The sequence below is a fragment of the Enhydra lutris genome, unplaced genomic scaffold, assembly GCF_002288905.1.
Source record: "Enhydra lutris kenyoni isolate GAN:26980312 unplaced genomic scaffold, ASM228890v2 scaffoldscaffold33, whole genome shotgun sequence".
Taxonomy (NCBI): Eukaryota; Metazoa; Chordata; class Mammalia; order Carnivora; family Mustelidae; genus Enhydra; species Enhydra lutris.
In genome coordinates, this window is record NW_019154117.1 from 7189944 (window position 1) to 7205600 (window position 15657).

At 41.1% G+C, this 15657-nt stretch overlaps 1 protein-coding gene across 1 annotated transcript in view; it reads left to right on the forward strand.

Moving 5' to 3' along the window:
- LOC111153520 (histone-arginine methyltransferase CARM1-like) overlaps positions 1 to 15400 on the forward strand; it is a 179471-nt gene extending 164071 nt beyond the window's left edge. The window contains exons 11-12 of the mRNA XM_022512575.1: positions 8 to 145; positions 15307 to 15400. Coding sequence (XP_022368283.1) covers positions 8 to 145; positions 15307 to 15400 — 232 coding nt within the window. The remainder of the gene's footprint in view (positions 1 to 7; positions 146 to 15306) is intronic.
- The last annotated feature ends 257 nt before the right edge of the window (positions 15401 to 15657 follow it).

Sequence of the window (15657 nt, forward strand, 5' to 3'; positions counted from 1 at the left end):
CCCACAGGGTAACTGTTTGGCTGTCAACAGCCCCAACTGAGCCTCTAACCCATTGGTATCAGGTGCGGTGCCTTCTTCACACTCCTCTCTTTGCCAAAGAAGGAGAGACCCTCTCGGGGAAAGTGCTTTTTGTAGCCAACAGACGGTAAGCAGGAGCATCCTGACGGAAGACCACCTCTGCATGCTGCTCACTGATGGGGAAGGGGGTGCAGGAGGTGGGAGCCTTTCCAGCACCTAGAAGTGTGCGCGGCATGGTTTACCAAAGCCTGGCTGCCTTTGCCAGGTGCGCTCAGCTGCGGAGCTCAGGGCGGCAGGGATGGGGAGCTTGGGCTAACTCAAGGGCAGCGTTCTCCAGCTGACCACAGAGGAAGGAAGGGAGTCTGCTCATGGGAGTGCTTACCAAAGGCTCGAATTATCAAGTGCTTTAAATCCCACATCAGCTTCCTGGCCTTCCTTGCAGCTAGCCACATACCCCCAAATTTAGTGCAGCAACATTGATCTCTACCCAGGGGGATAAGCATGGCAGGGCCGGCGCAGCCTGTGTCAGCCAGGACTGGCGGCTTCCCTCTGATAATGGGTTTCCCGAGGCCTTGGAAGTGATTAGTTTGATTTATCTCATTTTTAAAATGCTCTGTTTTCTCTCACCTGGCTGGAGCTTCTCCCGGGTGAATCAGAGGAGAAAGGATATAGCACAGTAGTTCAAGGACTCTCTGGATCTTAAGGGTACTCACAGGTCATCTCGCTCCACTTCCTTCCCTCCCTCCCTCTCCCGCTTTCTTGGGCTTGTGCTTGAATACTCCTGTGACAGAGAGCTCACCACTTCACATACCAACCCTTCTGTTTCTGAAGTCTTGATTTCTTCCATTACAAAAACCTAACGCATTCACATGTACATTCAAAACTACAAAAGCGTCCAGAGCCCACACACACTGCCACCCCTCACCCCAGGCCCGAGATGTGACCCTGTGCTCCATAGCATTTCAGGTGATTTTCTGTGCATATACTAACCAAAAATTTTCGTGGGGTTTTTATTGTTGTTTTACAAGAAGAGTAAACTAACAGTCTCCAACTCACATTTTTACTTAGCAGTGAGTCCTGGATCTGTGCAGACAGGTTGTTTTGTCATTTTACTAGATGTATCAGAGATGGACATAGAACATGTCTTTTTTTAAGTTGCTGTTTTTTGTGGGTTTTTTTGGCCATTGCAAAAAACTCTACACTAAATACCCTTGAACAGGAAGATTGTACAGTGGCAAGAACATCTCTACGTGAGATCCCTAGAAGTGGAAATGCTAGATCAGAGGTTATGTGTATGTTGCGCACTGATAAATACTGCTTTTCTCAGTGGTTGCGCCAACTTCCACTCACACTGCAGCGGACAGCCTTGTGCATTCCTGTACTTCTTTCCTTGCACTGCCCGTTACTGGTCTCTATAGTTTTTGCCAGACCCAAAAATCACTTTTTAAAAGTTGCATCTGGTTATTTCATTTCTATTTCTTTAACTACTACTAAGGTTAAGTAACTTTTCGTATGGTCTTTGGCTATCAATGTCATGTACTTTAAACATCTCTGATGATTACAAAATGACTCTTGCTGTTAATCCTATCTACCACTTTCTATTCATTGTACTCATTTATCTTACTTCCGCTTCTGAGGTCTGTTCCAACCTCCCAGCGGTGGCTGTTTAACTATTTGGAGAGTTCTTCCAAAATCCTCCCAGCCTTCCTGCCTTTTGGCTAACATCTTCAACTCCTCACTCCTATAAGAGTGATTTTTAATTTGTCTGAGATTTTAAGTTCTCCCCCTCTGGAAATGAATCTAGTTCCTGGGACGTTTCCAGAAAGTAGTTTACAAGAGAGGCATTCCTGTGGCAGGAGAGTCATGGCAGTGTTCACACGGTCTGTTTTTCTCACCTCACGCTCTGTCCTGTTCAGTCCTGGCGCAGAGACATCCTGCTTCCTGCAAACATGGCTGCCCAGCGCGTCTCCAGGTAGGTCTGCTGTGTCACAGTTCTAGATGCATCTCTGCCTGGGAGCCTTGCCTGCCCTAGTTCCTGCACAAGATGCTACAAACAAGGACTAAAACTTGTGCAGTTCAGAAAACGCTCCTTGTCTTCAGGGCCCATGTTTTGGGGAGCACTCTCTGCGGACAGCTGCCCGGGGCTCTCTTGCTTCTCTTTGCACTTCTGTACTATTTCCCCTATGACCCACGACCAATCTCAAGTGCTTTTGTATCCGTCATGCATATGCTAGAGTTGGTAGATTAGATCTTTCTCGCGGTTGGACAGAAAATGAGGTCTGTGGTCTGCAGTGTCTTTCTGTTCTGCTTGTTTGGGGATGGCTTTCAGGAGAAAAATGGGAGAACACTGATTTTTACCATGTTTACCCTGAAAGTTACCACTTTCTTCCTGAATCTTCATAAGCCATCTATGTAATGACCAGTTCCACAAGGGGGAAAAAAAATAAAAGGCTCAGGAACAGTAGCCCACATCAGCCTGGAATGTGGACTTGCCTTTTCTGCTTGATAAATTTTTGCTTTCAAATATTTATATGTTAACATACCACAGGGTATAATTAGGTGAGTGAATTTAAACCATCTTATTGTTTCATTACTTTTTCTAACATATCGTGGGTTTCATTCTCATCAGTCATATTTTCCTACTGTCCTCTCCTCCATTCCCCTAGTCGGGAAGAAAGAAGCAAACCATTCACCTCCCACACCTGTGTCGTGACTCCCAGCTCCTCCAGCCCTCCAGCCCTTTCCTAAAATACTGATTATATTGCTAGTACTTGCCTTTATGTGAGCATTCCAAAAAGAAGGCCCGAGTCTCACTCTATGGCGTATCCCTCCTCACTTCATACACTTCAGAGGTTCAGCAGTGATCTGGAATGACCACTTGAATGAAGAAGTCATAGCTGATGATCCTTCTCTTAGTAAGAATTTCATCTGGCACAGCTGAAATAAGATGCTAAGATATTATGGACCCACAATGCTTTGCAGCAGGAATAAAAGGAGGGGGTGGGAGGAAGGAAGTTCTTCATATTAGACCAGCACCCAGGTGTAGTGAGAGAGGCCAGCTTTGGGTGTCTCCTGGTTTTGTCCAGTCTCCTCTGCCCATAGTTGGTGCTTGAGTGATCTTGAGCAAGTTAATGGATTTCTCCAACTATCATATGATCTCCCTGATATGAGGGAGAGGAGATGCAACATGGGGGGTTAAGGGGGTAGGAGAAGAGTAAATGAAACAAGATGGGGTCGGGAGGGAGACAAACCATAAGTGACTCTTGATCTCACAAAACAAACTGAGGGTTGCCGAGGGGAGGGGAGTTGGGAGAGGTTGGTTGGGTTATGGACATTGGGGAGGGTATGTGCTATGGTGAGTGCTGTGAAGTGTGTAAACCTGGCGATTCATAGACCTGTACCCCTGGGGATAAAAATATATGTTTATAAAAAATAAAATTAAAAAAAAAGAAGTACCTTGGGATAACTGAGTTGGGGGAAAAAAAAGTTAATTTCTCTAGCCACAATTTATAGTAATTGTGTCATCAGGCTTGGCAGGTATTAGAGAAAACATAGTATAGTCATCAATACACAGTAGATCCACAGGAAATCTTAGCTGCATTTTCTCCTGCCTTATTCTCTCTCTTTTTCTCATTGTATCCCATCAGAGTATTTGCTTTAAACTTTTTCTCTTCCTTGGTATTTTCTATGAACCTCTGCACTTCCTGAATGTCAGCGCTTTGACGCTCTTTTCAGTAAGGTGCTACCTGTTTGTCCTGCCTTTGGAGAGGAGAGCCCCCTTCCCTGCTGTCAAACAGTCTTTATAACCCCTGGCCTCCTGGGAGAATGTGTGCAGCCACACAGGTGTGACAGTGATTGCCCTTTTCTTCCCAGTCAGGGCCATTTATGATTGTATCATTAGCATTTTATTTTCCACCGACCCCCATCCTTCTGGAGCTCTCATTCATTTTGGTGCTTGGGACAGTCAAACAGAACTCACCTTACTTAGAAACTTTATCGAATTTATATCCCTACAGTTCGTAGAAGTGGCATCCATGAAGCTTTTTGGTCACGTGCACCTATGAGTAAAAACATTTTATGTATGTGTCCTCCAAGTATACTACCATTTATCTTTTAATTACGTGAGTATACTACAGTAATAATAGAAAGCGTAAGACAAAGTGCTTGATACAGAGATCTATGCATATATATGTATGTATATACGTTTATATACTACAGACACACATGCATAGACATGTCTCTGTGTGTATATATATACATATATATACACACATAGAAATTTATGTAGTGTGTATCTTAAAAGATACAAAAATAGAAATAAAAAGAATGAATGGAAAAAAAAAAAAAACAAATATACATAGGCTGATTTTGGGTCTAGCTCAGCAACTTACCCTGGGCCAACATTTTTTGGAACAGAACTTAAAACTTTTGGATCCCTCTGAGGGATCCAAACTCAGGTTTGCCAGGGAATTTGGTTTACAGGGAGTTTACTGAGCTTTGTTTTCGGAACTAGAAGAAATGCTGACCAGAGGGCTTGGGAGGCTCTGAGTGCTTCCCCTAATGGTCATTACTGAACTTGCTCCAGCTGGCACTCAGCTTCACTGGGCCCAAATACCTATGTATTTGGACCGCTGCATCAGAAGGAACTGTAGGGGATGCTCTCGTGCCTGATTAAGGGCAGTGAAGTAATAGTATTTGCAGACAGCCTTTTGCACAACATTTCTTTGTTCTTCAGTGGTCCTCAGAATCTTCTAGCTCGAGCCCTTTGGTCACATGCTTCGTGTCTCCTTGGTTGCATTGGTCCCCATAATCAGACTCTTACTGAACCCTCCCACCTTAGCAAAACCTGAGAACTAGGTGAGCCTAACACATACCTTAACCGTTAGCTGGGGTTTAGAATCCAGCATTTACCTAGTGAATTCACTAGTGCTCAGGAGGTGTTAGGTGCACAACTGTATTGGCTTCTGAGGACTGGCAAAATTCAAAATAAGAGCTCCACATTTTCTTCCATACCCCAGTATACCATCCCTCCTCCTCCCGGGGCATGCTCTGCTGAAGAGCACTGGGGTGGTATCTATGCCAGTGAAGTTCTAGCTAACTTCCTTCAACATCAGTAAACCCTCGGTGGCTTGGGCCATTTTCTCCCCAAGCTTCCACTACTTCTGTTTCTCCAACCCCTTCTTTTTCTTTTTTTTTTTTTGACAGCTCTTTCCATCTTTACTTTTATATATATATTTAAAATTGTTTTCGTTAACATATAGTATATTATTTGCCCCAGGGGTACAGGTCTGTGAATCATCGGGCTTACACATTTCGAGGTACTCACCATAGCCCATACCCTCCCCAATGTCCATAACCCAATCACCCTATCCCTACTCCCCACCCCCCAGCAACCCTCAGTTTGCTCTGTGAGATTAAGAGTCTGCTATGGTTTGTCTTCCTCCTGATCCCATCTTGTTTCATTTTTTCCTTCTCTACCTCCCAGACTCCCTGCCCAGCCTCTCAAATTCCTCATATCAGAGAGATAATATAATTGTCTTTCCCTGATTGACTTATTTCACTCAGTGTAGTACCCTCTAGTACCATCCACGTCATTGCAAATGATTTTGCAAAAGATTTCATTTCTTTGGATGGCTGCATAGAATTCCATTGTATATATATACCACATCTTCTTTATCCATTCATCTGTTGATGGACATCTAGGTTTTTCCATATTTTGGCTGTTGTGGACATTGCTGCTTATAAACATTCGGGTGCACGTGCCCCTTCGGATCACTACATTTGTATCTTTAGGGTAAATACCCAGTGGTGCCATTGCTGGGTCATAGGGTAGCCCTATTTTTATTTTTTTTGAGGAACCTCCATGCTATTTTCCAGAGTGGCTGCGCCAGCTTGCATTCAGCATAAGGGGGTTCCCCATTCTCCGCATCCTCACCAACATCTGTTGTTTCCTGACTTCTTAATTTTAGCCATTCTGACTGGCATGAGGTGGTATCTCATTGTGGTTTTGATTTGTATTTCCCTGGTGCCCAGTGATGTCGAGCCCTTTTTCATGTGTCTGTTGGCCATTTGGATGTCTTCTTTGCAGAAATATCTGTTCATGTCCTCTGCCCATTTCTTGATTGGATTCTTTGTTCTTTGGGTGTTGAGTTTGATAAGTTCTTTCTAGATTTTGGATACTAGCCCTTTACCTGATATGTCATTTGTGAATATCTTCTCCCATTCTTTCAGTTGTCTTTTGGTTTTGTTGACTGTTTCCTTTGCTGTGCAAAAGCTTTTTATCTTAATGAAATCCCAAGAGTTCATCTTTGCCCTTGCTTCCCTTGCCTTTGGCGATGTTCCTAGGAAGAAGTTGCTGCAGCTGAGGTCGAAGAGGTTTCTGCCTGTGTTCTCCTCAAGGATTTTGATGGATTCCTTTCTCACATTGAGGTCTTTGATCCATTTTGAGTCTATTTTTGTGTGTGGTGTAAGGAAAGGGTCCAGTTTCATTTTTCTGCATGTGGCTGTCCAATTTTCCCAGCACCATTTGTTGAAGAGACTGTCTTTTTTCCATTGGATATTCTTTCCTGCTTTGTCGAAGATGAGTTGACCATAGAGTTGAGGGTCCATTTCTGGGCTCTCTATTCTGTTCCATTGATCTATGTGTCTGTTTTTGTGCCAGTACCATACTGTCTTGATGATGACAGCTTTGTAATAGAGCTCGAAGCCTGGAATTGTGATGTTGCCAACTTTGGCTTTCTTTTTCAACATTCCTCTGGCTATTCAGGGTCTTTTCTGGTTCCATATAAATTTTAGGGATTATTTGTTCCATTTCTTTGAAAAAAAAATGTGTGGTGTTTTGATAGGAATTGTATTAAATGTGTAGATTGCTTTAGGTAGCATAGATATTTTCACAGTATTTGTTCTTCCAATCCATGAGCACGGAACGTTTTTCCATTTCTTTGTGTCTTCCTCAATTTCTTTCATGAGTACTTCCTAGTTTTCTGAGTACAGTTTCTTTGTCTCTTTGGTTGGGTTTATTCCTAGGTATCTTATGGTTTTGGGTGCAATTGTAAATGGGATCGACTCCTTAATTTCTCTTTCTTCTATCTTGCTGTTGGTATATAGAAATGTAACTGATTTCTGAGCACTGATTTTATATCTTGACACTTTACTAAATTCCTGTATGAGTTCTAGCAGTTTTGGAGTGTAGTCTTTTGGGTTTTTCACATAAAGAATCATATCATCTGCAAAGAGAGAGTTTGACTTCTTCTTTGCCAATTCAGAGGCCTTTTATTTCTTTTTGTTGTCTGATTGCCAAGGCTAGGACTTCCAGTATGATGTTGAATAGCAGTGGTGATAGTGGACATCCCTGCCGTGTTGCTCACCTTAGGGGAAAATTCTCATTTTTTGTTTCCCATTGAGAATGATATTCACTCTGGGTTTTTCATAGATGGCTTTGATGGTATTGAGGTATGTACCCTCTATCCATACACTCTGAAGAGTTTTGATCAAGAAAGGATGCTGTACTTTGTCCAATGCTTGTTCAGGATCCATTGAGAGTATCATATGGTTCTTGTTCTTTCTTTTATTAATGTATTGTATCACATAGATTTGCAGATGTTGAACCATCCTTGCAAGCCCTGGTATAAATCCCACTTGGTCATGGTGAATAATCTTTTTGATGTACTGTTGGATCCTATTGGCTAGTATTTTGGTAAGAATTTTTACATCCATGTTCATCAGGGATATTGGTCTGTACTTCTCCTTTTTGATGGGGTCTTTGTTTGGTTTTGGGGTCAAGGTAATGCTGGCCTCATAAAATGAGTTTGGAAGTTTTCCTTCCATTTCTATTTTTTTGGAACAGTTTCAGGAGAATAGGAATTAATTCTTCTTTAAATGTTTAGTAGAATTCCCCTGGGAAGCCGTCTGGCCCTGGACTCTTGTTTGTTGGGAGATTTTTTGATGACTCCCTCAATCTCCTTACTGGTTATGGGTCTATTCAGGTTTTCTATGTCTTCCTGGTTCAGTTTTGGTAGTTTATACATCTCTAGGAATGCATCCATTTCTTCCAGATTGTCAAATTTTCTGACTTATAGTTGCTCATAATATGTTCTTATAATTGTTTGTATTTCTTTGGTGTTGGTTGTGATGTCTTCTCTTTCATTCATGATTTTATTAATTTGGGTCCTTTCTCTTTTCTTTTTGATAAGTCTGGCCAGGACAATCTTATTAATTCTTTCAAAGAACCAGCTCCTAGTTTCTTTGATTTGTTCTACTGTCCTTTTGGTTTCTATTTCATTGATTTCTGCTCTGATCTTTATTATTTCTCTTCTCCTGCTGGGTTTGGGCTTTCTTTGGTGTTCTTTTTCCAGCTCCTTTAGGTGTAGGGTTATGTTGTGTACTTGAGACCTTTCTCGTTTCTTGAGAAAGGCTTGTATCTCTATATACTTTCCTCTGGGGATCGCATTTGCTGTGTCCCACAGATTTTGAACAGTTGTGTTTTCATTTTCATTTGTTTCCATGAGTTTTTAAAATTCTTCTTCAATTTCCTGGTATTTGCGTTCTTTTGAACTCAAATCAAAAGAATTATATCATCTGCAAAGAGAGAATTTGACGACTTCTTTGCCAATTCAGATGTCTTTTATTTCATTTTGTTGTCTGATTGCTGAGTTCTTTAATTTCCTGGTATTTTAGTTCTTTTGAGTATTTCATGTATTTGAGTTCTTTCCAACTTTCCTCTTATGATTGAGTTCTAGCTTCAGAGCATTGTGGTCTGAAAATATGCAGGGAATCATCCCAATCTTTTGGTACTGGTTGAGACCTGATTTGTGACCCAGGATGTGATCTATTCTGGAGAATGTTCCATGTGCACTCAAGAAGAATGTGTATTCTGTTGCTTTGGGAGGGAATGTTCCGAAAATATCTGTGATGTCCATCTGGTTCAGTGTGTCATTTAAAACCTTTATTTCCTTGTTAATCTTTTGCTTAGATGATCTGTCCATTTTGGTGAGGAGGGTGTTAAAGTCTGCTACTATTATTGTATTACTGTCTATGTGTTTCTTTGATTTTGTTATTAATTGGTTTATATAATTGGCTGCTCCCATGTTAGGGGCATAGATATTTAAAATTGTTAGATCTTCTTCCTAGACCCCTCAGCTATGATATAGTGTCCTTCCTCATCTCTTATTATAGTCTTTGGTTTAAAATCTTATTTATCTGGTATAAGGATTGCCACCTCAACTTTCTTTTGATGTCCATTGGCATGTTTAATTGTTTTCCACCCCCTCGCTTTAAATCTGGAGGTGTCTTTGGGTCTAAAATGTGTTTCTTGTAGACAGCATATCAATGGTCTTGTTTTTTATCCATTCTGATACCCTATGTCTTTTGATTGGGACATTTAGCCCATTTACATTCAGGGTAACTATTGAAAGATTTGATATTAGTGCCATTCTATTGCCTGTAAGGTGACTGTTACTGTATATTGTCTCTGTTCCTTTCTGGTCTGTTTCTTTTAGGCTCTCTCTTTGCTTAGAGGACCCCTTTCAATATTTCCTGTAGGACTGGTTTGGTGTTTGCAAATTCTTCTAATTTTTGTTTGTTCTGGAAACTTTTTATCTCTCCTTCTATTTTCAGTGACAGCCTAGCTGGATATAGTATTCTTGGCTGCATATTTTTCTCATTTAATGCTCTGAATATATCATGCCCGTTCTTTTGGGCCTGCCAGGTGTCTGTGGATAAGCCTGCTGTCACTCTAATATTACTATCATTGTATGTTGTAGACCTCTGGTCTCTGGCTGCTTTCAGGATTTTGTCTTTGTCACTAAGACTTGTAAGTTTTAGTATTAGATGACGGGGTGTGGACCTATTTTTATTGATTTTGAGGGGAATTCTCTGTGCCTCCTGGATTTTGATGATTGTTCCCTTTGCCATTTTAGGGAAAGTCTCTATTATAATTTGCTCCAATATACCTTCTGCCCCTCTCTCTCTTTCTTCGTCTTCTGGGATCTCAATTCTAATATTGTTTCGTCTCACGGTATCACTTATCTCTCAAATTCTTCCCTCATGGTCCAGTAGTTGTTTGTCTCTCTTTTGTGCAGCTTCTTTACTCCCCCATCATTTGGTCTTCTATATCACTAATTCTCTCTTCTGCCTCATTTATCCTAGCAGTAAGAGCCTCCATTTTTTATTGCACCTCATTAATAGCTTTTTAAATGTCACTTGGTTAGATTTTAGTTCTTTTAGTTCCCCAGAAAGGGATTCTCTAATATTTTCCATGTCTTTTTTGAGTCCAACTAGCACCTTGATAATCGTCATTCTGAATTCTAGTTCTGACATAATACCAATGTCTGTATTGATTAGGTCCCTAGCCATTTGATACTGCCTCTTGTTCTTTTTTTGTGGTGAGTTTTTCCTCCTATCTTTTATCCAGATAAGAATATATGAATGAGAGAGTAAAATATTAAAAGAGTGGCAAAGACCCCAGAAAAATATATGCTAACCAAATCAGAAGAGACCCAAAACCAGGGGAAGATGAGAGGGTGGAAAAAACAATAAAAAAATTTTAAAAATATAGTTATTAGACTGTGAATAGAACAGAGCCACCCACTTGACTTTGGGTGTATTCTGGTCTCTTAGAAGAAACTACCTCCCAAAATTTTAAAGAAAGAAAAACTTATATATGTTCAAAAATAGGGGTAAACACAATGAAGAGATGGAATATGACTGTAAAGATGAAAAAGATTTAAAAAGATTTTAAAAGATTTTTAAAGGAATTGGTAAGATAAGTTGGTTGGAAAAAGAAAAAAAATATGATCAGACTAGAGCTAGATTTAGGGTTTATTTTGATCTATTAGAAGAAATTATATCCCAAAAATTTAAAGAAGAAAAACCTATACGTATACAAAAAATAAGGTTAAATACAATGAAGGGATAAAATATGACTATAACCATGAAAATTTTAAAAGATTTTTTTAAAAAGGTATTGATAAGATAAAATAGTTTAAAAAAACATTTAAAGAGGAAAGAAGAAAAGTTAAAAAAATAGAATAAGAAAAAAATAAAATTAAAAAAATTTTACTTTGCAAGACTTAAAGGATCATGGGGAAAAAGCCATGAATTCTAAGTGTTGCTTTCCTGTAGCTCTGGAGTTCTGCAGTTCTCAGTGACCAAAAAACTTGGTCTTGGCTGGATGTTCTTGCCGATCTCCTGGGGGAAGGGCCTGTTGCAGCGATTCTCAAATGTCTTTACCCGAGGTGGAACTGCAACGCCCTTGCCAGGGACCAGGCTAAGCAATCTGCTCAGGTTCGCTCTTGGGAGCTTTTGTTCCCTGGATGCTTTCCCTAGAGCTCTGGAGGACCGGAATGAAGATGGTGACCTCCCAGTCTCTGGTTTGGTAGGAGCTGAGAGCCAGGGCCCCACTCCTCAGTGCACCCTCAGAGAAAAGCAGTCAATCCTTCACATCTCCCGGGTCTCCGGCCACATTCCAAGTTCACCCAGCCTGTGACTGAGCGTTTCTTTTTCTGGTGCACGGCCCCGTTTGAGGAGTCTCCAAATGCAGCAGATTCCTGCTGCAGGCTCCCACACTGCTCCTCCCGAAGGAGGAAGGAGGAAGTCTCCCCAGATCTACCATGGGGTCCCTGCTCAAAGAGCAGTGGCCTGACTGTGCTGCAGATCACAGTTTAAGGTAACTCTGATCTGAGAGCTCACTCCTCGGCTCTGTCTCTGTAGTCGGCTTCCCTGCTTTAATACCTGCGAGCTCTGCTACATTCAGACACTCTGGTCTTTCTGTGACCCCACGGGACCTGAGACCACACTGTGCCCATGAGGGCTCTACCCCTGCTTAGCCTCTGGAGTGATGTCCCTCAGTGGAGCAGACTTCTGAAAGTTCTGGTTTTGTGCTCTGCTGCTCTACCACTTGCTGGGAGCCGGCCCCTCTGCCCCTTTCCCCACTGTGGTCTATCTTCCCGTCATGTCAGATTCACTTCTCCACATGTCCTACCTTCCCAAGAGTGGTCGATTTTCTGTTTCTAGAAATGCTCCTCTTCTTCTCTTCTGTCTTCTATTGCGTTTGTACATGTTCAGAATGGTTTGATAACTATCCAGCTGAACTCCTGTGACCTAATGCTATTTCAGTTTCCTAGTTTTCTGCCATCTTGATTCCTCTCTCTATTTCCATCTTTCTCTCCACCCCCTTCTTCCTTGGCAGTCAGCACTGAGCCTCTCCCTCCCTCTACTGTACCTTTCTGTTTTCTCTAATAAAACGGAATTACCACATTCCCTAGAAAGACATGCCCTACATATGTTGTTCTCAAGGTTCCAATCTCTGCTTGATGACAAAAGAAATGTTGGTATACAAAGCAATGATTTTGCACTTAATCCTTGAACTAAAGTATGTCCCCACGTATGTCACTTGACTCCATCTCTGTAGATTTAAAATAACTAATTCTGGCAGAGAATGAGGTTTGTTTTGTTTTTAGAGAATACACATTGCCACATAGCTGGTTCAAAAGAATCCGTGGTTATTGAGGATCCTGTGTACAGTCTTGGGGAAGAGTCTCCATTATTGGTTGCTTTATCCACATGGCACATTAATTAGGGAGTCTGGAGTTGGTCTCCTGGGCGTCGTGGCACCAGGATGACCTGCTCCTGGGATAGGAGAGTGCATGGTTTTCATGCCGTCTTAGGAAAGGGCACATTCTCCCGTGGTTGGGTGAATCACTATCAAATTAGCATGTCCAACCATCCTCCTCACCGCCCCCTGCCCCTGCCAGCACAGCAGGGCTTTGAGAACAAACCTCAGCTCTCACTCATCACACTGAGCCATGACCTAACATGACATGAAGCTCTTTTTGCCTTCTGGAAAGCCAGGAATCTGAGGTTGGGTCAGGGAGAAGAACAGGTTGAGAGAAGTGAGTATAAAGTGACAGTGTTATCTAGCATTCTGAAGAGAGCCTTGGTGAACACCCTATGGCAAGAACGTCCTGATTGTTCTTCCCGACCACACCTGGGGCCACGCAGGTCTCCCTTGTGCCTTATATGCATCCGTGGACACACACATTTGCACAGACCTTGGGGTCCCCCATTTCTGGTTGAAGTCCTATATTAATTACTTCAAATATTGTTAAGAAGATGTATTTTCTTTGGGAAAAATATGCATGTGTGTCACTCTCTGAATTACCTGTGAGACTTTCTCAGCCTTTCCATGAGCAGGAGGGCTGCCTCCCTCCCAAGAGCTTAGTGTCTCTGTGTCTCACTCCCCCCACATCTACCTTTTGGTATCACAAATGCAGTGAACTACTGGATGTGGGTATCATGGAGGAAACTTACAGCAGAGTAGTTTGGAGTTAATTATAGGAGTTGAAACAGAATCGAAGAACATCTTTCTTTCTTTCTTTCTTTCTTTCTTTCTTTCTTTCTTTCTTTCTTTCTTTCTTTCTTTATGTTTATGTAGGCCTGTCTTTCCCTCTTGCTTTGTCTGGTGCTGATAAAATCTAGAACTGGAGCTACAGGTTTCATAGGGTCTGACATTATATGTAAGCCTTTCCACTATTGGTAATGACAGGGTGGGAGGCCTTTGTATCTTTTAGTAATTTCTGGAATTTGAAACGGAAGCCAAACGGTCAAGGAAATTCAAATTAAAATAATAACATGTTAACCCCAAACATTTAAAATATTAAGGATTTGAAGATGTGTAATGAAATTAGCCTTTTGTACTTTGGAGGTGAGGAAGTAATTCAGTCCACTTTCTAAAATGTCTATTTTAGCAGTAGGTATTGGGAACCTTAAGTGTCTATGTGCTATAGCCTGGTGAGTCTAACACTAAGAATTTATTCTAAGGAAATAATCACAGATAAGACATAAAGATGTATTACAAGAATGTCTTCTACAGCAGAATTTCTGTCATAAAATTAGATTTTTTAAAGATTTTTTATTTATTTATTTGACAGAGATTACAAGTACGCAGAGAGGCAGGCAGAGGGAGGGAGGTGGGGGGAAGCAGGCTCCCTGCTGAGCCGACAGCCTGATGCGGGGCTCGATTCCAGAACCCTGAGATCATGACCTGAGCTGAAGGCAGAGGCTTTAACCCACTGAGCCACCCAGGCGCCCCATAAAATTCTATTTTTTTTACTATAAGGAGTAATATGTTATTACGTGTTTATAATATGTTATAAAAATATAAATATTTGAAAGTGGGGAATTATTAAACACATTATGCTATACCCATGTAATACTACTGAAAAATATATTGCCAAGAATTATAAGATAGGGGCACCTGTGTGGCTCAGTTGGTTAAGCATCTGCCTTTGGCTCAGGTCGTGACCTCAGGGTCCTGGGATCCAACCCTGTGTCAGAATCCCTGCTCAGCAGGAGTCTGCTTTTCCCTCTCCCTCTGCCCCTCCCGGCTATTCATGCTTTCTCTCTTGCTTTCTCTCTCTCCCAAGTAAATTTTTTAAAAGAGGAATTATAGGATAAGTGCTTGCTTATGTTAAATAAAATTAGGAGGTATGAAGGAATATTTTAGGTGATTTTATTAAAAATTTACGTTTATAAAAAAATGGTAGTAGGGAAAATAATGGTGAGATAATATAGTAGAAGAATCTTTGTCCAGTGATGTTATGGATTATTTTATTTAATTTCTATTTTATTTTTCAGTTCTACAAATGAATATGTAACACTTTATAATCTGAAGAAATACATATTTTTTAAAAGATTTTATTTATTTGTCAGAGAAGAGAGCACAAGCAGGGGGAGCAGCAGGCTGAGCAGGCATACATATGATTAATAAAAATCCCATGCACATAATTCCTCCAGATTAGTCATCAAGGATATGTGTCTTATTAGCTGATCTTATCAGCCAGTTCTCGCCAGAATTGCATGAGCCTTCATCTGGGGTCTCTTAAAATCATTCCCATTTATTAACTGGCAGTCTGCAATTTTATGTCAGTATGAGATTTTTAAATTATCCAGTCTTTGCACAATTAAGATTGTTTTGGTACCTCGGTGGGTGACCCAGAAAGTACCTCTGTTATTTAAAGCCATTTCTGTCATTGCCATTGGTAAAACCAGAAACACAATTAACTTTGTAATTTTTTAGATCACAAGACTATAACTGTCAAACTCTTCTAACAAATAAATATTAGTAGCATCCAGATAAGCTCACATGGGCCTGTACGAGATGCCACCCATGCACTCTTCAAGCCCTCATGAGGTAGGTGGGTACGTGTAGGCAGTGCCCTCAGTGTATGTGAAGATATCTGGTCTTGTCAAATGATGGGTTGTTGTTTTGTTTTGTTTTCTGCCATCCAGACAGAGCTATGACATTCAGATTGTGGCACTGGTAAACCAGACAGGCTTCAGATCTGGGAACATCCTCGATTTAAAGAATCCTTTCTTTAGGTAAGAAATGCTCTCATCCATTTCACACCCACACATACAAAATCTCAACTGACCACAGGACCTGGTAAAGAGAGTCAGACTGATTCCATCTTTCCTAAGAGGAGAAAAAAAAAATCTACTCTTCCTCTTTAAGGAGACTTGGATCTTGAGATGGAGTTGAATGTTTTCTGTTCCATTAAATGGAATTCAGTATGTACCAATCTGATCCTGAAACAGGGAGCACTGGGTAGTCCTACAAAGCGAGCTCTCTCCTTCCAGCTG